This window comes from Colossoma macropomum, unplaced genomic scaffold (assembly GCF_904425465.1).
Source record: "Colossoma macropomum unplaced genomic scaffold, Colossoma_macropomum, whole genome shotgun sequence".
Taxonomy (NCBI): Eukaryota; Metazoa; Chordata; class Actinopteri; order Characiformes; family Serrasalmidae; genus Colossoma; species Colossoma macropomum.
In genome coordinates, this window is record NW_023494802.1 from 15,527,495 (window position 1) to 15,551,665 (window position 24,171).

Genomic DNA, 24,171 nt, shown 5'->3' on the forward strand with positions numbered 1-24,171 from the left:
TGTCAGGTCACAGGGATTTCTTGGGCAGGTTCTGCTGCCGAACTATTCCCGATCTCTTGCCCCTTCGTCTGAATTCCACATGATAAAACTCTCCCCCCAGAGTTAGTGGCCAGCCAGGCGACGAGGGCTTAATTGACTAAACTGACGAAATCAGCGCACGTAATGCATAACACTTTTATTACGGTAATATTACTGTTGATGATATTTAAATTAGGCGGTGAATTCTGCGCTCCGATAGGACGGCATTCGAAAGGCGACGTCATTCCCCTAATGGATTCCCTCGTTCACGCCCATTCTCGCTGGCTGCACGCGCCTCTTACGTCACCGCTCGAGTCGTTCCACAGGCGGCTGAGGAGCTGAGGGTCTGCGGAGCTCCGGCGTCCGAGCACATTCACCTGCCCCACTCAGCGCGGTCTCAGTAACGGTGAATCAGAGGTCCGCGCCGAGCCTTGGACGGTTTACGCCTCCTCCTATAAAGGTAGGACAGTCCTCAGTGAAGGAAGTTAGTGAAGTGACTCAAATCTGTGCGATAGCTTGTATGCTAACGCTTGGATTACCGCTGACGGCTAGCCGAGCGAGCTAAACTGGTGCTGACCGGCGAGCGAGCATTAGTAGCCGAACAACATGGATGCTGAGTGCGAGTTAACGTTACCCTGCCGCGGAATAGAGATTAAGCTCTCTAAATCCAACCGGTCGAGTCGAGAAGCGTCCTAGATGTCCACACTTGTCTCTCATGTAAAGAAATAACCCTAAATCTTTCACCTTGTCGCTGTATCTGTTCAGTGAAGCCCGGACAGTCAGTAAGGCTGCGTTCAATCTCAAGTAAATATCAGTGAAAAGAGTGACTAGGTAATCCTGTTGACACGGGTCATGGAGAGAACCAGTGTGTGGGCTGTGTAACGTTAATTCAGCTCGCAGCTCTGTGTTTCTTTCGACCGGTGTGCTGGACTAAAGAAAAACGAGTCCGGTTAGTATTTAAGGGGAAAGGTTCATTTCCTATGTTTCACATCTACGACTCAAAGTGGCTTTCCCCCCCACAGTCGTAGTTACGGTATTTGTTCTGGCTTTAATACCTGTAATAGCTGTCATGTTGAGACCAGTGAGATTTCCTTTATTCATGTTTCTTCATTCTTTTCATTTTCTTCCTTGTGTTCTTACCTATGCGTTGTTTAGATCATCCAAAAACAAAAGTGAAAGTTCAGCCAACTTTTTTTTTATGAAATAATAACATTTTCAGCCAGCTTTTGTTGTATAGCAAACCTACACACTTAAAAAAGACTTTTTAAGGGCTCTTAGGAAAGACAGTGGTTCTGTTTAGGACCATGAGTTCTGTATAGAAGCATTTCATGCTTAAATGGTTCTTTGCATGGTGAAATCGTTCTTCAGATTGCTGGAGAATGTGTTGAGTATCGCTGCTGTCGGAAGAAAACCTCGCATCTCCATTTTTGTCGTTTTTCAGTTTTTCACATAGTCTGAAAATGCCTGTTGTTCTTTACATTGTGTGTAAATTTCGTGAAGAATGGACCAAGAGAAACGGCCCAAAATGACTTGGAAAAAAAGTCTGGTTCCATTGACTTACATCAAAAGTAAAGTAGGTTTTCTCCTTCTCGTATAAAGTTATCGTTTTGGAGATACAAGGTTTTCTTCCGACAACAACGATATGTTTATACATAGCATCAAAAAGGGTCCTTCTGTTCTTACAAGCTTGGCAGCGTAACAGTAGCCGAACCCTTTTTGGTGCTATATAAAACCACACATAGAACCGTATACAACACATTATCCATCAATCTGAAGAGGTGTTTCGCAATGCAAATAACCATTTAAGTCTCAACTGACTGTTTATAGATCTCATGGTTCTAAATAGAACCATTGCCTTTCCTAAAGAACCCTTGAAGAACCATCTTTTTTAAGTGTGTACGCCTCTCTGCCTCAACGGTCACGCTCTAATGTCAGGAATGTTCACTACCCATGTGTTACACTGCATGAGCAAACGCATGTCAAAGCTGGTGTCTTGTGTCACACAGCATGAACTGAATCAGTCGAGGATGTATTCCGTTTTAAGATATCAGTGCATCAGACCGTCTCACCACGACCCGACAGACTAGCAGGTGCACACAGTGCCTTGTTTCTAGCATTTTTGTCTTATCAGCAGATCAGGAGGCTTATGCCATTTTGTTAAGCATTAGTCAGATTGACCCAGTCATATTGTTTAGCTCTGTACACAGTATGGTAGGCTTGGTTTGTATGTTTGTCAGATGATTTGTCACATAACAGGATGCTGCTACCACAGTGCTGAGCATGATGTAGTGCCGAGGCCTGGACGTCTTGTTTAAAAGACAGTGCAGACTGTATTAGCCAATTAAATTAATGTGTTTCGAGCTGGACATTTGACTTCCTCCTGGTCTCAGCAACTTTGTAATCATCAGAGATGAATATGCATTTTACATAAAAGATCAATCTAGGCTGAATAATTTCACTTGTGCTGTTGCTTCATAACTCAAACACAGGGTGTATGTAATGTTCATCGGTCATGTCCATCAGTACTATGGATGCATACTATCAGAATCATATTGATAATAGCAGAATTGATAACACACACAGATTTGACCGATATCTCCAACCAATATTTAATGGCATATTTATTGTACTTAGGAAGAGGAGACTGTTTAGGTGATATGAGCTACCGTGCTGAAATGTTTGCTGTTTATTCATTTAATTGCATTTGTAACCCTACAGGAACACGTTATATTTCTGTGTGCTGCTAATTCAGGTAGTCCCAATTTCTACATTTTACAAATTCTTTATTGGCATCAGTGGATATGTACACTGTTGGAAATAAAGGTTCTATGCAGGTACATTTTTCGTTCATCAAGGTACAAATAATGTAAATGTCCCCTCAAAGGTATAACAGTGGTTTTAAGGTCCAATTATTTACCTTAAATAAGTTTTTTCCAAGTGGAAAAGTTTATATTTGTACCTTTTCATAACCGAATGATTTAAAACAGAACAATAAAATAAAAAGCCTGGAGACGAGACGGGGTGTGTGGAGTCAATACAAGGATTATGGTGCAATTATGTTCCCTGACTAAAGGTGCTGAGATGTACCCTTGAGGGAACCACCCCAGGGACAAGAGGGGTACTGCCCCAGTGATGGTTTACTACCTTTATTTCTAAGAGTGTAGATAAAAAATGTAGGACATCTTTATCAGCCTGGAATTGTTGAAAATAGCCATAAATGTCAGGAAAGGTGTCGCATGCGGTTGCACCCATGCAAATGAAGTCCCACAGTTTGGAGAGCTTTGATTTGAACTGTGGAGTTCATAGCACAAACATATTCTGTCATCAAAAGAAGATTATGATGCTGAGTCTGACTTTGATCTCACACAGATTAAAGTTATGAAATATTGATAGGGATAGTGTTATGGTTGCAAGGTGGGTTGCCATGGTAGCTCAGTCGCCTTGATGTGGGAGTCACAAAACTTCATGAGGAAGAGGACACATCCAGTCACAAAAGAGAAAGTTATTTCCAAAGGGTTTGAGGAATAAATATGGATGGATGGATGGATGGATGGATAGATAGATAATTTATTGATCCCGAAAGAAATTTAGCAGCCAGTATCAGTCACACAACACAGCACAGTTATAATAATGAGGGTGGTACAAAATGAAAAGAAAAATGTACAGGCTCAGCGAAATTGTCAACTATAAATAATACTGTCAACTATAAATAAATCTTTCTTGCTTATTACAAAGAGGCAGAAATATATACCAAAATAAACTATTTACAGGCATATAAACAACCAGAAATATACAAAAATATGCAATAAGATCTAACCTGAGATAAAAAAAAAGGCAGTGCAATTATGAATGTGCAAGGAGGCAGAGAGAAGTGATTGACTGTGAATGAGGAGAGTGATAGAGGAGGGTGAGAATGAGTGAATGTGTGTGTGAGCTCAGCACAGGCAGACAGATGCTCCATGGCAGGAAACGAGGACACAGCTGGAGAAGAGCCGGTGTTGATGAGCCGTGTTTGTGTGCATGTGTGTTTCCTCTGAATGTGTGGCTTATAAATGTGTTGGTTCACATTTTGTGTTGCACACATATTGGGACTGTAATAACATCTGTGTTTTTGTTTTTATTGTTTATTAATAGCAATAGATATCCAAAATTTGATTACATCTTGATCAGACAAAGCAGTTTAAACAATAAAAATCACAAAGATAACAGCCGATACAGAAATATAGATTATATAACAAGTATATATATATAGTCTGTATAGTAACAAGTAACAAACCCTAACCTTGTTAAGTAATTAACAAGGTTAATTACCTGCTTGTTAATTCTCTTCTTGTTACTTCTGGCCTTGCTGTCCCTTTGCTGCTGTAGCACTGTGAATTTCCCCGTTGTGGGACTAATAAAGGATCGTCTTATTTGTTCTTTTTAGATACGATTTGATCTGTTTCCAGTGTTCCTCATAGATCTGGGTGCAGCTCCTTGTTTATAACAATATATATCACATGATTGTTTATAGCTAATCATATTTTAAAGTCAAGTAAAGTAGGTCACATAACAGCAGCCACAGTTAGCCAAACATTGTCATAAGAACAACAAGGAAACAAATCTATTTTCTACTGTTATCCTGCAGCTACGATCTCTTTATATTCAATAGCCTGATTTTGCACATTGCGCTTTCTTGTGGGAGAGTTTAACTAACTAAATGCTGTAGTTTTGCCACAGATGTCATTGATGGCTATGCATTTTTTTCTTTAGTGTAGATTGCTTTTATTTTATATTGAAGTGCCTTAATGAAAGATGGCTCATTTCAGAGTTTAGTAGTTTTTAAAGAAAAAAACATCAGATTGATTTTGGTATTAGTTGAAGTTTCAATATCATGGTATTGTGTCATCTCTGACCTCCTGAGACCCAGAAAAAATAAAGTTTGAGAATTTCAGTAATTATAGGATAAAATAAGTCTATTGGCTGGGGAATTTTTTTTTCAAAAACACTTTTTTTGTTTATTTTTTATGTAATGTCCGTTTATAGTAAAGTGCTGATGTCATTTTTCTTGTTTCCTATACTGCATCAGAACAAGGCCCTGCTGCTGCAACATCAGCAACACCTTTAAAAACTTTGTCATCAGTCTTCAAAGTCCTTATGATCAGTGTACTGCTCAAAGTAGTAGTAGCACCCAGGGCAACCAGTCAGTATGGGTGTATCATTTAGCAGCAAACTGTTTCATGGTAGGGAGGAATCGTAGGTATAAATGGAGGGGGGAAGAGAATTAAATGCCTTAAGAGCTTAAATGCCTGCATACACTTATTCCAGTTGTACATTTATCAGTAAGAGTAAAACTTAAAAATACTGGCGGTTCAAAAAAATGAGTACCAAATAGAAAAAAAAATAGATACTGTAATATCACAGTAATGTGTTTAACTGCTCAGCTTGCATGCTGTTGCTTCTAACCCAAACTGGATCACGAGGGCTGTGATCATCCTTTAATTTTCTATGCCTCAGTCAATTTCCTGTGACCTGTGATACCATAAATTTCCAACAAGTTCGTTCCAGTGTCCAATACAGAGGACATAAAAAAAACTATACTGTTAGGTGGTTAAACTTTTATGCATATCAATAAAAAACTGCTCTGAAAATGAGCTACCTACCGTTTTTCTACCTAAAACATATCAACTATAGGCTGATAGGCAGGTGACACTCCCCTACAACTGATATATCATTGGAAAGGCCAGGATGTCTATATGTGGCGCCACAGGTTTCAGCACTGTGGCTTATACGGTTTTTGGACGGAACTGCAGGAGAGAGTCTTCAGTCAGTGAAACTGCATGGGGGAAGTCAAAAGCACAAGACAGTCATGCTCATGTCACATTATGACCAATCCCTGTTAAAGGCAAGGTACTCACAAGCACCAAACTAGGAGCACCAAATGTTTCACTGTCACGTTGTTTTCCAATTTAAACTAGTACATGTTATGTCATGCTATCTTGATTATTCAGAGCAGTAATTATATACCACACAGGTTGACTTGTGTCATATATAAATTCAAAAATAGTGCTTTTATATATAGCACCAAAATGGGTTCTTTCATTTTAACAAGCCTGACATCATAACGATAGAAGAACCCTTTTGGTGCTATATAGAAGCCTTTTCAAAAAGGTTCTATACATAGAACCATCTAAAGCACATTCTCAGTCAATCTGAAGAACGCTTCCATGATGCAAAGAACCTTTTAATCACACCCAGGGCTTCTTGAGTGTTCATGGTTCTACATAGAACCATTTTCTTTACTAAAGAACCCTTACAGAGCCATTTTTTTAAGAATGTAGTTTTTCAAAATAAAAATGAGAACTTTTATTTTGAAAATATGTCTCAGAAAAATTATATAGTAGTCCATATTAAGATCATGTAAAACGTGTATGCTTTGTAAATGTTTAAACATGCGTGAACATGTTGTGCGGTGTTATAAGATGTTATGAATGTGTTATGTAGACACCCTTAAAGTAAAGTGTTACCAATCCTTCTTACCCAGTTTGGTCTAAAGAGGAGGGGTGACCTGTTTCAACACTGTGCTGTGTTGCTTCATGCCTGTGGCAAAAGATTCCCAGAAACAACACACAAGCAGAGATGCAGAAGTAGTGAATCTTTATCTTTTTTCTAGGCCTTCTCCTTCTTACATATATGTTGTAATTATATGTAGTTCTGTCCCAGCGAATTATGGCAAATTTCAGTGTTGTTGTTGCTAAACAACTTCAGCTTTTATTGTACATACATGACACTTAAACATCCACATATAGAAGTGAGCACTGATGCTGTAATGACTATAGTCTAATCCAAAGAATGGTGTAATCTTTAGTTACCCTGCTGTGCTAGTTCTAGCAATGTACTGACCATCCATTGAGTGTTGCACTCAAGTTGTATTCAACAGTCCAGCCTTCAGGAACATCATACCCAGGCACAGTGTTTCTCCAACTGAGGCCACAGACGTCAAGTCAGTGATGTGTAAATGAGGTCATGTTAGTGATGGAGGTAGAAGGAAAGCAAACGAACAGCTCACACTGTCCTCCTGTCTGCTCGCTGGAGCACTGTCCATGTGTTATCTGGTAAAGACTGATTTCCAAGGGCCAATTTCAGGTTTTGAGAAAGCGAGATTAAGGTGGACTGCAGAGTCCTTCAGTGTGCAAAAAGACAATGACCATTAAACCTGATTGCTTACCAGCAAAGTGGACAGTAAAGATATCACCATATGCCCGTAATTTAACATGGCATCGAACATTTATGATAAGAAATAGCAATGTGTGTTTGTGTTTTTATGTCAGAGAGAGAAAAAAATTATGTATTACTCTTACATACTCGTCTTTTTGTTGTTTAATTAAAATTTAAATTTAATTAATTTAATTCAAATTTAATTAAAAATCAATGATCGGTTGCCAATATGCATGATGCTAATGCATATGTTAATGTTTAATTAATTTATGACTAGTCTCTCTTACTGTAAGAAACAGAGCCTTATATACACACCTATTAAATTTATTTTTCTCACAGCGTTTTATATATTCATTTTTTAATGAAGTCGTTTTAAAGTTTTTCAGGTTTAGCTTTTTCCAGTGAGGTATTTTGGAAATTTTGAAAGGTGGTTTGTTGACGGATTGTTGTTGTTGTTGTTGTTGTTGTTGTTCAGTCCATTTTTGCTTAGCCTTTACAAAAACTCTGATTATTCAATTATTTGCCAAAATAATTGGTGGATTACTTGATTACTAATACATTTGATAATGACAACACTACTATAGTTGTAAAATCTAGCCAGAAAATTTGTATTTGCTGGCAATGATTTTTGGGCCCTCAGGCGGCACTGCATTAAAAACAGACATGATTCTCTAGCGGAAATCACTGCATGGGCTCAGAAACACTTCTGAAAAACACTGTCTGTGAAAACAGTTTGTCGCTGCATCCACAAATGCAAGTTAAAACTCAAAAACGCAAAGAAGAAATCATATATAAACAGGATCCAGAAATGCTGCCACCTTCTCTGGGCTCGAGCTCATTTAACATGGACTGAGGGGAAGTGGAAAAGTGTCCTGTGGGCTGACGAATCAACATTTTAATTTCTTTTTGGAAATCATGACCTGCCTGCAGTCCAGACCTGCTACCCACTGAAAACATTTGGTGCATTATAAAATGAAAAATACTGCAAAGGAGACCCTGAACTGTTGAGCAACTGAAATCCTATATCAAACAAGAACGAGAAAACATTTCACTTTCAAAACTACAGCAATTGGTCTCCTCACTTCCCAAACACTTACAGAATGTTGTTAAAAGTAGAACTGATGAAACACAGTGGTAAACATGCCTCCGTCCCAGCTTTTTTGGAACATGTTGTTGGCATCAAATTCAAAATGGGCATATATTTTTCAAAAAACAATAAAATTTCTCAGTTTCAGCATTTGATATGTTGTCTTTGTAGTATTTCCCTTTAAAATATGGTTTACTTGATTTGCATATCATTGCATCCTATTTTTATTTACAGTCTGCACAGCGTCCCAACTTTTTTGGAAATAAGGTTGTACATTTTGCTCATCACTTTTTAACATCGAACTGAAAAAGCCAAGCTGTTTTAAGCCCATTGTTAAGTCTGGACTGAGATGATCTCTGTCATGTTTCTGTTAGGGGTTAGGATTACAGTAATGAAACTACAGTAACAGTCTGGTTATGGAATCTGATAGCAGTATTTTAGTTATGGCGGTGGGAGGTCAGCAGACAGGGAACTTGGCTGTTGTGCAAAATGTCATGACTTCAGGATGGCTAACTGCCACTGTGTCCTTGAGCAACACTAAGCTGCGTAAATGTATTGTATAAACAGTATGAAACCGTTTGACCTGTTTGGCGTTCTTTGGCAGTTATGATTGTTTACCTCTGGATGAGCCACGTGAAGCAACTGTTCTTTTGCGCATACAGGTCAGTTTAGGGGCTGATCTGTTCAGACTGACGTCGCATGTAGATCACATTTAAAAGATAATGTGAACAGCCAAACAAAAAAATCGGATTTGGTGTGAAAATCAGATTTGGCCCACTTTTACCTGCTGTGTGAACGGAGCCTAACTCATTTACAGGCAGTTTGCAAGCTCTGAGATTAGGTTAATGTTATTGTTAATAAAAAATGGCTATAAATAAAATTGCAGCTCTTGAAATCTGAAAATTGCATTTTTTAAAATTGCAATTTTGATATAAAAACGATTAATCTTTCAGCCCTATTATGATGCATATCACGTATCATGAAAATGTCTTGAAGAATTGGGATGTATTTGCCATGTTGACCATCCATAGCATTATTATATAGGTTAGGACATCTGAATATAATATTGAAAGTGTATTGTTGTATCCCATGTTTGGGTGTGTGTTGATTTTCTGTCAAAGTTGCAACAGTAAATGGTTTCAGAGCTGAGAGGTAAATGGTGGTGGAAGGTAAAAATAGCCGCTTATACCTAAATTAAACTTACAAGAAAACACTGACAAACTTAATTAATAATCAGTAATCATAAAGATCACTGGATCAAGATGCGTCTCAACATGTGTTCAGACTTTTATTATGCTTTCAAAGCTAAGGAACTCACTTCTCTTTGGGTGCCGTTATGAAGATGATCTACTCCATAAATTCTGCATAAAATAACCCTGTTAACTTTAGACGTGTGAGTGAATTTGCTGCGAAACAAACAGATGCAGAATAAGATTATTTGCCAAAATGTTGCTGCTGTCTATAAATTATATCTTAGAATGTGCTAATTGGGCCTTTTTAGATTTCCCGTTCGCATTCTCTGCCATCTGTTTAGAGCTTTGCATCTTACACACACACACATAAACACAAAGGGCAAGAGAGATAGATACACTCATGGTCTGTTTGTAGCCATGGAAACAATTAATATCACTACAGAGAGACCATGTGACTTCACTCTTTTGTTTCTCATTTCTTTTGTACTCTTCTTTTGCTGTTAATGTCATGCAGGTGTTGTTTATTGGTGTATATTATATGGTTGCAAAGCAATCGTGATCATAATATTGGCTTTCGCGGTAACAACATCACAGCAAATCAGCCCGCTAACGAATTTGACATGTTTTACTGTGTGCTGTGAGCATCCTCTCTGGCTTTAGATGTTCCAGATGAGTTTCTGTGGGTGTTCTAGAAGAATCAAGGCATTCACATGATCCAACACACATGAATATGTATTAGGGAGGCATTAAGGGTACTAGAATTCTGGCCCAATGGTGACAAAATGGCATTTTGGCCCAGCATTCTGTTCTTCCAGAATACAATAAATGCTTCATCACATATCGGTTTGAATTAGCGTTCAAATCTAAACAAAAGTCCGGGGATGATAAATTTCCTTTAAACAATTATTTGCCTATACTGCATGAGGCTAATGCATATTTTAATGTTTAATTAATATACTACTAGTGTCTCTTACTGTAACAGGCAGAAACAGAGCCTTATAAACACATTTTCATTTAGTTTTGTCACAGTTTTTATATATTCATTTTTTTTAATTAAGTCGTTTTAAAGTTTTCCATGTTTAGCTTTTTTCCAGGGAGGTATTTTGGAATTTTTTGAAAGGTGGTTTGTTGATGGATTGTTGTTGCTGTTCAGTCTATTTTAGCCTTTTTTTAAAGCTCTGATTATTCAATTAATTGCCAAAATAATTGGTTGATTACTTGATTAATAATGCATTTGATAGTGACAATCTGCAGACGTTCTAATAGTTTGTACATTTTGTTCGTCTCTTGTTATCATTAACCTAAAAAAGCCAAGCTGTTTTGAGCCCATTGTTAATTCTGGACTGAGGTGATCTCTGTCATGTTTCTGTTAGGGGTTAGGATTACAGTAATGAAACTACACTAACAGTTTGGTTATGGAATCTGATAGCAGTATTTTAGTTATGGTGGTGGTAGGTCAGCGGACGGGCAAATTCCTTTAAACAAGCCGTTACCGTAATGATTCCGATGTCATTGTGCTTCCCTAATGATTAGGAGTGCAGCGATGCATTTAGCCTGTGATTTGATGTGATTCACGACACTGACTTCACAATTGGGTATTCTCACAGTATTTTAAACAAAATGAAGAAAAGTGATGATCATAATCATGTTGTTGCACAGCTTTCTAACATTACCAGAGCTGGAAGGCAAAAGAAGTGCTGGAGTGAGTGCAAGTTTTGGTGTTTGGTGTTCAAATAATGCAGTTGCATTCGATGGCATAGTAAGTAGATTATTCCATTCTCTATGATGCAAAATATGCATTGTTGAAGTTTTGTATTGCACTATCACAATGTCACAATGCATTGTTAAATGACTACTAATAATTATGGTCAAAATTAATGCAGGCCAATCTTTACCCATGTTCACCAATGAATAAAAAAAAAAAAACTTAATCACGATATGTATTAAGCCCTGCGATGGACTGGCGACCTGTCCAGGGTGTATCCTGCCTTCCGCCCAATGACAGCTGGGATAGGCTCCAGCACCCCACCGCGACCCAGAAGGATAAGCGGTTTAGATGATGGATGGATGGACGATATGTATTAAAGCAATAAGCCATGAGAGGCTGTGGGTTGCTGCGATTTTATCACAGGAAGGGTCTTTTTTGAGTGGTTAAAACTCCCTTCCCCATGATGAAATCGCAGTAACGCACTGCCTCGAGTGGCTTATTGCTTTAATAAAACGGCAGCCATAAAATACATTAAAATACACAATGTTTTAGATAATTATTTAAGTTCTTATTAATAATAATCGAATAAGTATCCCACCAAGAAATGTAGTTCCTTTAGAGTACGGGAATCATTGCTAGCCATCGACCGCTGACTGAGGAGAAGAGCTACTGTAAACTGCAGACATTTCATGATTTTTTTAAAACCTTTTTGTCATATAACAGTGAACATACGATAACACAGCACTGTTTAATGCAAAAACCTTCCGTTTATAAGTACTTTTTGGTCACCGAATTACCACCGCGAGTCTTCTGCCAGTCTGACGACGCCACTTTTCTCACGCTGGGGCTGAATCTCAAACGGCTCCCTGCTCCCTACATAGTGCACTAGCTACGTAACAATTTAAATACTGATTCCTGCACCTCAAAAAATCAAAATATCACTAAAAATGATCATTTGGGGCTCATCCACATTCATACTCAGCAAGCAGAAGTTTGAATTTCTAAACTTAGTTACACAGCACACTAGCTAGGGAGTACGGAGCCGTTTGGGACTCAGCCTGGGTTTGACGCTACTTCTGACTGAAACATGGACATTCGAAGTGTGTAAGACATTTAGGTGACATTTTTAGACTTTTATATTTACGTTTTCCAGTGACTCATATCGTGAGTACTTTAATTCCAGCCTGTGATATTAATGATGGAGTTGTTTAGCATGTTTGCTATCTTTTAGCCTGTTGGCTAGCTGACCAGCCTAGTTCTAGTAAAGAAAATAAGTTTTCAGCCCCTCAGTTTAAAGAAAAATGGTGCACTCGGTGCTCCACGCAATAAGCATTAAAGTCGTAGATAAATCCATTAACAGCAGAAGGGTTTTTCGTGTCTTGGCGCAGTAATACAGAGTTCAGTTGTTGTGAGGCGGTCATAGGAGTGGTTTGAACGCAGCTCAGCCAATCAGATTTTAGGACCGGAACTATCCATTTTATAAATAGTAATAATACTACTTGATGTACTCTATTAATTTTCCAATTTCTCAGTCTAATAGTTTCCTAATTCTACTTTTTATATGTGTTAACTACATTAATTTGGAGGTGATTCAGAACAGCTTTTTGACCTCTCAGATTCAAAGAACTGTGCCAGGCTCTTGGGTGAGAAGCCGCCCCAGTGAACGAAAAAAAACGTGTGATGAAACTTCGGATGTGCGCATTTATATGTGCTTAGATATGACAGACCATTCAGGAGCATTGTTCCCTCTCAGGCTGCGCCAGTACTGAGTAAACCCACCTTTCAAAGTAGGCACAGCTCAGCCGAGGACACGGCTCTCATCTTTCAGCAGACACAGACCTGATACAGGGCAGCAAAGCAGAATGTAAACAAGGAAAGGACAAGCAGAGACAGACAGAGAGCATAATTCAATAGCAGTGATGAAGGCAGGCCTATTGGAGAATAGAAGGCCATACTAATGTTAAGGTCAGTCTGTAGCTGTGCGCTAATTTGCTTGGTCCTCAGCAGAAAGTCTGATCAGAATAAGTCAGTACAATGGTTTAAGTTATGGTATCAGAAAAGAAGAAGTGGTATTGTGCCATTTGTAGTGGTTTGCCATTCTACCAACAACACATCTCTGCCTCAACTGAGATTAAGCTGTAGAAGCGAGAACGAATTACAGAGCGCCACAAAAGATTTAGCCTGTCCATATGGCCAGGCAGATAGGAGGAGAGAGGAGGAGGAGGGAACAGAAACGGAGTGAGCGTGGTAGAAAGGGGGAGGGAGCAGTGGTGTGTTGCACTGAAGTATCTGCATTGGACACACAGGGAGGTCCTGTGAGATCAGCCTTAATGAAACCCCCCCTAATATGCATACATTCACTGAAAACCACCTGAAAAGTTCCCCAGAGATGATCGTTCAGTGGGTTTGCAGTTTAATGGCTTTAATGCTGTGTAATACTTTCCAGTCCCCGACACCTAAACCCACAGTACATCTCGTTCTCCGGGTTATTTAGACAGTTTGCAGTGTAAAGAGCCGTGCAGGGTTTGAGAGGTGACAGAAATAACTCCTCGTATTCAGACGCTCTGCTAAAGCTAATCCGCTAATGCTCTCTGATAGGCCTGCGCGATTAGCCTCACAGAGCAGGGAGCCGTCTCGCTCCAAACACCGGAAGGTCCGAGGGTGGAAGATGACTTCCTGTTTTTGTTTTCTTAAAAGTTTTTTCACAGAGGAACTATTTATATTTGTTGCCTTTTACTCTGAGAAACTTAGTCAATATGACCCAGTAATGTGCAGGAAAATAACCACAATCTAAGTGACCGTTTTGGGTGGAAGTGTCCTTCCTCGAATTACTGTGAGTTAATGGATTGATAGACTTTGCTGAGCACTGGAGGGCCGAACCACTAACGATCTGTATGTCCGTTACTCTGTCTTACTGTATTCTGAACACATGCTCTGTAGTCTGCTGCACCCAGTTAGCAGGATAAATTGCTTTATTCACACCTGCAGTGTTATGAGGACGCAGTATGGAAACACTTCATTTTGAGGGGAAGAAGTTAGAGCTGCGTTAATGACATATGGTTTCACACTCATGCCGCGTGACCTCTTCACGCCGTGACTTCCTGTGGCGGATCACTGGAGAAGAGTTCAGGGCAAGCTAAGCTCATGCAGGAAGTGTTTGATGTTATAGTATAAAAGAAAACCTACTGATGAGCAGATCAGTTGTGCCTTTCCCCTCAGAAAGTGTTAGAAAAACAAAAAATGGACTCTATCTAAAAATATGAAAAAGAACTAATATATAATGTACACACATATTTCAATAGAAGTTTATGTTATGTAACTTTTTTCAAGTAATTTTGGATCATTTCTTTTGGTCCATTCATCATGAAATCTTAACACAATGTAAAGGAGTTTTCAAACTATGCAAAAAAATGACCAAAAATGGAGGTAAAAGGTTTTTGTGTGACAGCAATTTTGTAGAATAATACATTAAATAAATGTCTCTCTCTCCCTTTTTGCTTCTTCTTCTTTTTCAATCAGAGGCTGTGGTGAGGAGTGTGTGAGGGAGTGCGTGTGTATGTGTATGTGTGCGTTTGTGTGAGTAATGGCGGACCAGCAAAGACAGCGCTCTCTCTCCACGTCGGGGGAAACACTATACCAGGTCTTGGGGGTCGGTAAGACTGCCTCACCAGAGGACATCAAAAAGTGCTACCGGTAAGCAGTATTATTATCGTTGCTCATTGGAACCTTCAGATATAATAGAAGTATTTTGGAGATGATTCTACCTTCACCTGTTTTCAATATCTGCCTATATTTGAGCTCTCTGCCAGTGATTGGTATTTCTGTACAGCTTCTAAGGAGTGTTAGACTCTAGTCCGCTAGAGGGCAGCAAAGAGTTGAATCTTAACTGTGAAAAACTTTGTATGTGTTATATACATACTCAGCTTGTTTAGATATAACATATATGTTGGTATTGTCCATTTCTGAAATGTTTTCAGTAAGGAAAAGAGGACAGAGGGGTTAAAAAAGGGAAATTGAAGTTAAAGAGGAATCCACACATTTTTATTTTAATTTCTGCTCAATTAATTGTTTGGGATGTAAACAAATCGTTCAGAGTGGTGCATTGTAGAGAAACTGATAGACTCAGATTTCTGTACAATGATGATGGCATGTTTCATGTCAAACTGCACTCAGTAACTTTGTTTACATCTTAAATTAATTATACTGAAACTTCAAAAATTCCACTAAGTACCAATACAAGTACCAGCTCCAGGCAAAGCTGGCTCATTTACATTTAGGGTATTTGGCTGACCCTCTTATCCAGAGTGACTTACAATTCGATCACCTTGCACAGGGAGCTGAAGGTAGTGTTAGGAGTATTGCCCAAGGACTCTTATTGGTATAGTGTAGGGTGCTTAGATTGAACCACAGTCTACAGCATAGAAGGCAGAGGTGTTACCCACTACACTATACCAACCCTGTCTCCTGTGACTCTGAACGTCATTCTGCCACTCTTGTTTTGCATCATAGGAAACTTGCTCTGAAGTTTCATCCAGACAAGAACCCTGACAATCCAGAAGCAGCTGAGAAGTTTAAAGAGATCAACAACGCTCATGCCATCCTCTCCGATCCCACAAAACGCAACATCTATGACCAGTATGGCTCCCTCGGCCTCTTTGTGGCTGAGCAGTTTGGGGAGGAGAACGTCAACACATACTTTGTGCTCTCCAGCTGGTGGGCCAAGGTGAGTCTGCACCCACATAGACTTCTAGACCTTTGCTCACAAAGACTGGATAATCACAAGATTTCACAAGACTAATATATGGCTGTATTTAGGGGCATAACTACAGTGCAGGTGTAGGCTTGAGGGCCCATATAGGAGCCCTTATATCTCTTATATCCCTGATTATGCTTACACCCATGATTCATGTTTAGCTGTCATAAGTTAGCAATATAATTCAACCATTAGCCTACCTTAGAGCACAGAGTAATTTATTTATGCAAGATAAATTTCATATGAGGTGGGGGTCTTTCTTTTTCAATCCAGGTTATGCCACTGGCTTTAAATAGACAATGTTTTGCTTTTTTTTTACTTGAGATCACAGCATATTTACCATGGTCTTTCTGACTTGTTAAAGATTTGGTTCAGTAAATCTATCTTTCTGTCTCTCTCCAGGCCTTGTTTATTTTCTGTGGCATCGCCACAGGTTGTTATTGCTGCTGCTGTCTATGCTGCTGCTGTAACTGCTGCTGTGGAAAGTGTAAACCGCGGCCCCCCATGGACCATGAATCCGATTTTTACATGTCCCCTGAGGACCTGGAGGCCCAGATGCAGTCTGATGAAAGAGGTGAGACCATAGGACTATTGCACTCATATATAGAGCAAGGAGTTCAACCATGATAAGAAAAAGAAAATGGATATTCAGTGCCCAGAAAGGCAGCTGGCAAAGAATTTGCGCAACAAGACACTGACAAACAAGCAAAGATAGTATCTCTGTATAAAACATCAGAAGATGAGGGAACTGGCGAAATGCTTCTAATGTGGCCAGCAGAGCAGCAGCTAATGCTAGCAGACACGTCAGGTGAATTTCGTTATTCCTCTCAGACTCAAACACTCAAGACCTACACAGACCTACAGTGCTGAACTGAAAAGGCTCTGATGTTTTAAACAAGTCATTATCTTTGGTAGTTTGGTAATGGCTTGTTGTGCCAGTTGCTTGCTGGCATGTTTTTGGTCACTGCTTAGACAGTTTCTTGTTCTGATCATGGTGACTCTTCACTCCACACTTACTGCCAAAGAAACTACAGCATCATTGCCTGTCTGTCAACATCACAGGAAGCAGCACACATTCTGTGATGCTGTGTGTGACTTCTAAATGTTGTGTTTAGCCTAAAATAACAGAAATATTTATTCTATTTTTGAGCATTTTGAAAGTCAAAAATATATTTTGCTCCTGGGTTTGTGAACCTTCTCCACCTGTGGTGTCTGTGCTATGCCAGAACGCACACTGACTTTACTTTTTGGCCATATAGAGTATGGATGCACATCGGAATTGCAATTGGTAGCAGGCCATTTATTTTTTTTATTTTGGCTAATCTGTGTTGCAATTTTATGAAGATAACCAGTCAGGTAGGTGCACTCGTGCTGTATCTAAATGCTGCTGCATTCAAATACAATAAATATTCAAAATGTAAATATATCTTTCAGCATTTCTTAGTTACTCACTAAGCCACCCATACAACGTGACAGACCCTGATTTTGAACTTTACACTGGTAACAATCTGGACGATCCTTCACTTTTTTGGCCTGGAAAACACAATGTCCATTGTTTCCATAAACAATCTGGAAGGTTGTTTTGTCAGACCACAGTACACATTTCTACGATGTATCAGTCCATTTTAGATGAGCTCAAGCCCAGAGAGGTGGCAGCGTTTCTGGATGCAGTTGACATAGCATGCATAGCAGAGCCATAACTTGCATGTGTGGATTCAGAGATGAGTAGTGTTTATTGATAACGGTTTGTCAAAGTATTTCCAAGACCGTGTCGTCATATCCATCACAGAAGTATGCCAGTTTTGAATGCAGTGCTGTCTGAGGGTTTGAAGGTCATAGGCGCTCATTAGTAGTTTTTCGCATTGTGTTTTACGCTCGGAGATTTTTCCAGATTCCCAAGATCTTTTGATGATTTGTACTGTAGAGGATGAAATACCTAAAATCCTTACAAACACTCATTGAGGAACATTGTTATTAAACAGTTGGACTATTTGCTGATCCATTTTTTGTCAAAGTGGCTACTCGACCCATCCTCACTCATAAAGGATAATCAACCATAATAAAAATCAACCATTGGCTAATTTGGAATCTGAATTTTCCATAGAAATCAGCTGTAAAAATTTGTGATCATTGCATCCCAAGAGCAGATTTTCATTTCGCAACCTGAGGTCTATCGAGTTGTGAATAATTGTGTACGTTTGTGTTTATAAATGTGTGTATGTGTTTGTGTGCCTGTGTACCCACAGACGGTGAACCGATCATGGTGCAGCCCTCTTCAGCCACAGAGACTACTCAGCTGAAAGCGGACAGTCACCACACCAGTTACCGGACTGACACCGGGTATAACTAGAGCCCTCTAGAGCCTTCTCCTCGACCACCTCTCCCTCTCACTCTCCTCTGGGACCACCTGGCCAGCAGAGGGAGCTGTCCTTTAACACCCTGTGCAACAACTGCCGAGTGAATGAAAGAGAGAAAGAGGGGCTGAGCGAGTGGACAGGTCTTTGTCTCTGGTCTCTGCTATGAAATGTGAAAGCTCTAAAAGCTCAGGCATGCCTCTGCACAGACAAAGAAACAAGATTTTCTGTTTCTTTTGCCTTTTACCACTCCCAGACCTAGTATACCCATAGCCTGCTGACACACTTTCTCACATACAGTCTCACAGACAGCCCGGCTCAGTCTTGTGTTAGTTTCTGCCCCATGCTGTTGATAGAGGTCATGGTTGAACTATGCATTCTTCTTGAATAGATAGATAACAAATATCATACAACACATTTGGACATCTAACCCATACTGATTTTCTTTTACCTGGAATGACATCTTAATCCACACCACCCCAAAAATCGTATGGTTTTCCATTTTCAGTGTCATATGTTTTTAAATTGATTTTGCAGTGAGCAAATATATTCAAGCCTAGTCGGTTTGCTCTTCCAGGCATGTGTACTGATCATAAACATGGCAAGGATGGCGAGGTAATCTGAGTTTTTACTGTTTTAGTTTAAACATCCTTTGTTTGTCTGTTTTATGTTATAACATACACATCTTAGCGAAGGCAACAGTCCCGTCTGTCTACTTTCTCTCTGTAAACAGTAGATCTGCACCTGCTGGCATGTACAAACCCCTATGAGGTGTATCCCAAAGCCCGGAGACACACCATCAAGCATAGGACCTGCTTGAAGACGTTATCACATATCAGATTTCCTGTCATTCAAGTTTTGACAGGAACTGTCCATAGTCTTAATGATGCAAATGTGTTTTTCGCAGAAGAAAAGCAGGATAGTGTAGTTTAGAGTAGTTTTTAAATGTGGTTATTTTTGTTGTCTCCCAGCTTTGAGAGGCTGTCATGTCCATTGTTCTTTCCTGAAGATAAAAAATGGCATTCGTGAATTTGGAATATTTTTATTGGTGGGCTGTTGGGACTCTACTGCAGTGTGTGTGTCCATTCTGTATAGAGTGATACAGAATTACAGAGCCATCCATGAGTACAGGTGCAGTCGTCTCAATGTTAGTGTTTTTCCGTATCATTGAATCTTTTTGTATGCATTTTATCATATTTGAATTACAAATCTCAATTCCAAAAAGTTGGGACAGTATGTACAATAAAAAAAGCAGTTATTAGTAAATTTTGTTTGATCTGTATTACATGGAAAATGGCATAATATTTGATGCTTTACCTTAAGGACTCTGAATTTTGATGCCTGCAACACATTCCAGAACAGCATGGTTACCACTTTGTTACGCCACCTTTTCTTTGAACAACACTTCATAGTCGTTTGGGGACTGAGGCACCAATTATCTAGTTTGGAAGATAAAAAGTCTTCAGCTGCACAACCGTATGGCCAGTCTAGCCAACCACACTGATTATGCAGCCATGCTGTTGTAACGTGCAGAATGTGGCTTGGCATCATGTCATTGACTTCACAGATGTGAAAGTTACTCATACCCTGGGCTTTAATAACCCCCATACCATGGCAGACAGCTTTTAAACTTTACACTGGTAACAATCCTGATGACCCTTTTCTTCTCTGACCTGGAGAACATAACGTCCGTTATTTGAAAGGTTATCTGAAAGGTTGACTTGTCAGACCACGATACGTTTCCAATGTGCATCAGTCTGTTTCAGATGAATCTGAGCCTAGAGAAGTCGGTGGCATTTATGGACATTGTTGATCTGTGGCTTCCTCTCTGCAAAGTACAACAGCGACAAACTCTGTTGTTTGACAATAGTTTGTCAAAGTATTCTTGAGCCTATCTGACGATGTCCATGAGAGAGCTTGCTGGTTCTAATGATCGTCCTTGCTTCCAAACTCCCTGAAACGTTTGGTGATGGTTTACACCATAGAGTGGTGAAATACCTAAAATCCATGCAGTCGCTCATTGAGGAACACTGGTCTGAGCCTCCACCCATCGTTGCTCATGAAGGACTATGCATTTCCTTTTATACCCAAACATGACTGCATCAACTGTTTTAAGACGTTTTTTTGAACATATCCCAGCTGTCCTAGTCTTAAATTCCTCCGTCCCTAATTTTCTAGAATGTGTTGCAGGCATCAGTTTCAGAATGAGCATCTTTGATCAGTTTTCACTTTAAATACAGACCAAAGTGGTTTACAAATAACTGTTACTGTCTCAATACTGTCCTGCAATAGACTGGTGACCTGTCCAGGGTGTATCCTGCCTTCCACCCAGTGACAGCTGGGATAGGCTCCAGCAACCCCCGCGACCCAGAAGGATAAGCGGTTTAGAAGATGTATGTGTGTCTCTCAGTACTGTAATTCTGCAAAATGCTTGTTTCCTTCATAGAAATCCATAACTCACAGCGAAAAGAGTGTTAACAAATCTGTGCATTTTAACAGCTACTTGCTTACAAACGTGTTAAAATTAAGTTCAATTATTGATCCTTAATACATTATACACGGTATTCAATGTAACACTGTTCAGCTAGAAAATGATTAATCTCAGGTAGGGTACCAAATTATGTGTCTATAGAAACCTTTGAGTTACTATAACATTTGGTTTAAATTCTGTAGCTAATATATAGAGCAGGTATGTTGTTGTGTAATTGCGCAAGATAATCCTAAGTGCATGGTTGGTGTGAAGGATCAGTAGTTTATAAGTATGCATAGACAGTATTATCATTACTGCCGCAGGACCACGTTAGCCAAACCCTACAACTCGGCCCTCTGCCTTCCTCATGTCTCCCACTACGTCAGTGTTTTCTGTTCCATACTCCTTGGACACGTTTCATTCTCTGGTTTTATATGTGACGGTATTTGCAGAAATGTATTGAATTTACTTAATTCAAATCCGTACAGTATTTCCACATCAATGAACATTAACACAGCATTACATCAACACAGTTACTGCCACAAGTAAGTCAAATTTATGTTGATGTGGAAATTAGTGCATGTTTGAATTAAGTGAAGCAACATTTTACACAGTCTTGCGTTAGTAAAAGGCACGACCAGTATATCAGTTGGCCAATGAAATCAGGTCGTTTTGTGCACCTGTGGTTTGAACTGTGTTGGCAAAAATGTCATTGATATTGCACCAAAAAACAGCAACCTTTTTTGGACGTGGCATCACTGGGATTGGAACTCATGATATACTGATAACCAGACAAAATCTCAGATGATTGTAGCATTGACCCTATTTAACTCTGTTAACAACAGTTTTATTACCAGATGAACTGGTACATTTAAACACAAACACCATCATGTTTAGCATTAAATTTTTTTTAATTCCAGCAATTCCATATTCCAAAATATGTAAAATGGATCCAAATCTAACCTTTAAAGTTGGGCTGTCCAAAGTCGGCCTATGAGGACCTGTCATATGGCCCACCAGAAAGTTATCCTAGCCCCACCCCTTTACCCCAAAACATATTTATATAGTAGTTACATAGTTATATGTAACTACCTAATTCTTAGTTTCCTTTTAAATTTTTATTTTTGAATCATTTTAGTAACAACATAGCATTTTAGTAACGTTCTGAAACTCTATATACTAATACTATATAACTTGATTCGAAACTTACCTACCATCCTTATTTGACACAATGTTTGGGCACCCCTGCTTTAGAGGTTAATAACATGTAAAAACACAGAAAACTTATTTTATTTCATTTATATTTATTTTTTATATAGAGGACTAATGCTCATGCCTCAGTGCTACAATATTTGTTATTTAACACTATTGTTTTTTGGAGGTTCTGTATAATTGAAGTTTGACAGTTGACAATCATATGTGTCAGTAAAGCACTATTTAGCTATTGGAGTATAATATCAAAATCGAAAATATGAATATAAAATGATATCTGCCAATATTATGAGAATTTTTAGCCCTCTGAAATCATGAAAGTAGTTCGCTATGAATGGTAAACGGTAACATATATCATTCTGAAATGCTTTCTGAAGGATGTGACGAACGTGTTCGTGCGTTTTTGCTCACACTACGGATAAAGTTCAAACTGTATTTGAAGACTTACTGTTTAATCTGTTTATGGATGTCTGATCTCTTACGCTGCCCGTGTGTGTATATGCATGTTTTCTGCACACACATTGACACTCTCATGTGAATCTGTGTGTGTATGTGCGTGTGGGAGATATTAAGTTGAACTAAGACCTATTTTTATGTAGTTTCTCTACTTGAACAAAGACAAAATGTATTCGTTTAGATTTTATGTGTGTGTACATTTGCATATCACCACTGTTTCTTTGTCTTCTGGCTTTTTAATATTTAGAGGGAACGATCAAGTTAAGGGAATGATGTTCTTCAGTTGTTCAGTTATTGTGGTCTCTGAAGCAAAACCACTGTAAATTATGACTCCTAATGTGACAGAATGGAGGTGCAGTAGACCTTTCAGCTCTGTATGTTCTGGGTACCACTCTTCCACTCTGTCCACTCTTCGCTCTTATTTTTTGTACGTTGTTTATTTTTCTTTTGGTAGTGTTGATTTATCTACAGTCTGGAGGCTTTAGCTCAAAGTTGTCTGTGTGAAAGCGACGTCTAATGAAAATCCTGCAATCACCTCCAAATATTCTTATAGAACTGTTGATGATAATAGTGGCAAACTAGTGAAACAGTAATATAACTATTTAATTTTAATTTATTTTCTTATGTTTTTAATAAATGACTAGTTGAAATGATGTGTAAGCGGATGTGGCCATTCAGCTGAGTGGCTGAATTCATTTGCACTGTCTGGATGTATCTGTTCAGTCTGTTTTCTTTCTTCTTTTTTTTGTTGTAGCATGAATACTGTGTGTGAGAGAGCAGTGACATGGGTAAGTTATCTTGCTGTTGTACAATAAATGTTTCTAAAGTGAAGTGAGTGGTTTGTCCTCCTTTTTGCATATAAGGGAACTTACTTCCCTTGTTTGTATTTTAGTTCAATACACACAAGTACAGGTGTATATATGTAGCTGTTACAGCAGCATACATTAAATCCAAGAGAACATAAGTACAATAAAAATACAGTGTATCTTATCTTCTAAAATACGGAATATAGTATAAATTGATATGACGGGAGTATTCAAACACATCTGTTTGTTATTTACAACCCCATTTCCAAAAAAGTTAGAATGCTGTGCAAAATGTAAATGAAAACAAATGCAATGATGTGCAGATCATTTAAACCCTATATTTAACAATAGTACAAAGACAACATATCAAATGCTAAAACTGAGAAATTGTATTGTTCTTTGAAAAGTATATCCCCATTTTGAATTTGACGGCAGCAGCATGTTCCAAAAAAGTTGGGACGGGGCAACAAAAGCCGCAAACGCAAATCGGCGCACAGTTCAAAAGCCAGCATCCGTGATGGTTTGGGGGCGCATCAGTGCACATGGCATGGGTGAAGTGCACATCTGTGAAGGCACCATTAATGCTGAACGATATTTACAGGTTTTGGCAACATATGCTGCCATCCAGACGACGTGTTCTTCAGGGAAGGCCTTGATTATATCAGCAAGACACCAAACCACATTCTGCATGTATTACAACAACATGGCTTTCAGCACTTTATGAAACGAGAAATGTGACAATGGAGACCCTGAACTGCTAAGCAGCTGAAATCCTGTATCAAGTAAGATTGGGAAACCTTTCACTTTCAAAACTACAGCAGTGCCTCCTCAGTTCCCAAACACTTACAGAGTGCTGTTAAAAGAAGAGGTGATGAAACACAGCGGTAAACATGCACCTGTCCCAGCTTTTTTGGAAC

General features: G+C 39.0%; 1 protein-coding gene across 1 annotated transcript; it reads left to right on the forward strand.

Annotated features, from left to right (window-relative positions):
* Nucleotides 1–335: 335 nt before the first annotated feature.
* dnajc5ab (DnaJ (Hsp40) homolog, subfamily C, member 5ab) lies at nt 336–23,279 on the forward strand. The gene is made up of 5 exons (XM_036591440.1): nt 336–478; nt 14,723–14,896; nt 15,713–15,926; nt 16,359–16,530; nt 18,203–23,279. The coding sequence occupies exons 2-5, from the start codon at nt 14,787–14,789 to the stop codon at nt 18,304–18,306; spliced, it is 600 nt and encodes a 199-aa protein (XP_036447333.1). The 5' UTR covers nt 336–478; nt 14,723–14,786; the 3' UTR covers nt 18,307–23,279.
* Nucleotides 23,280–24,171: the final 892 nt, after the last annotated feature.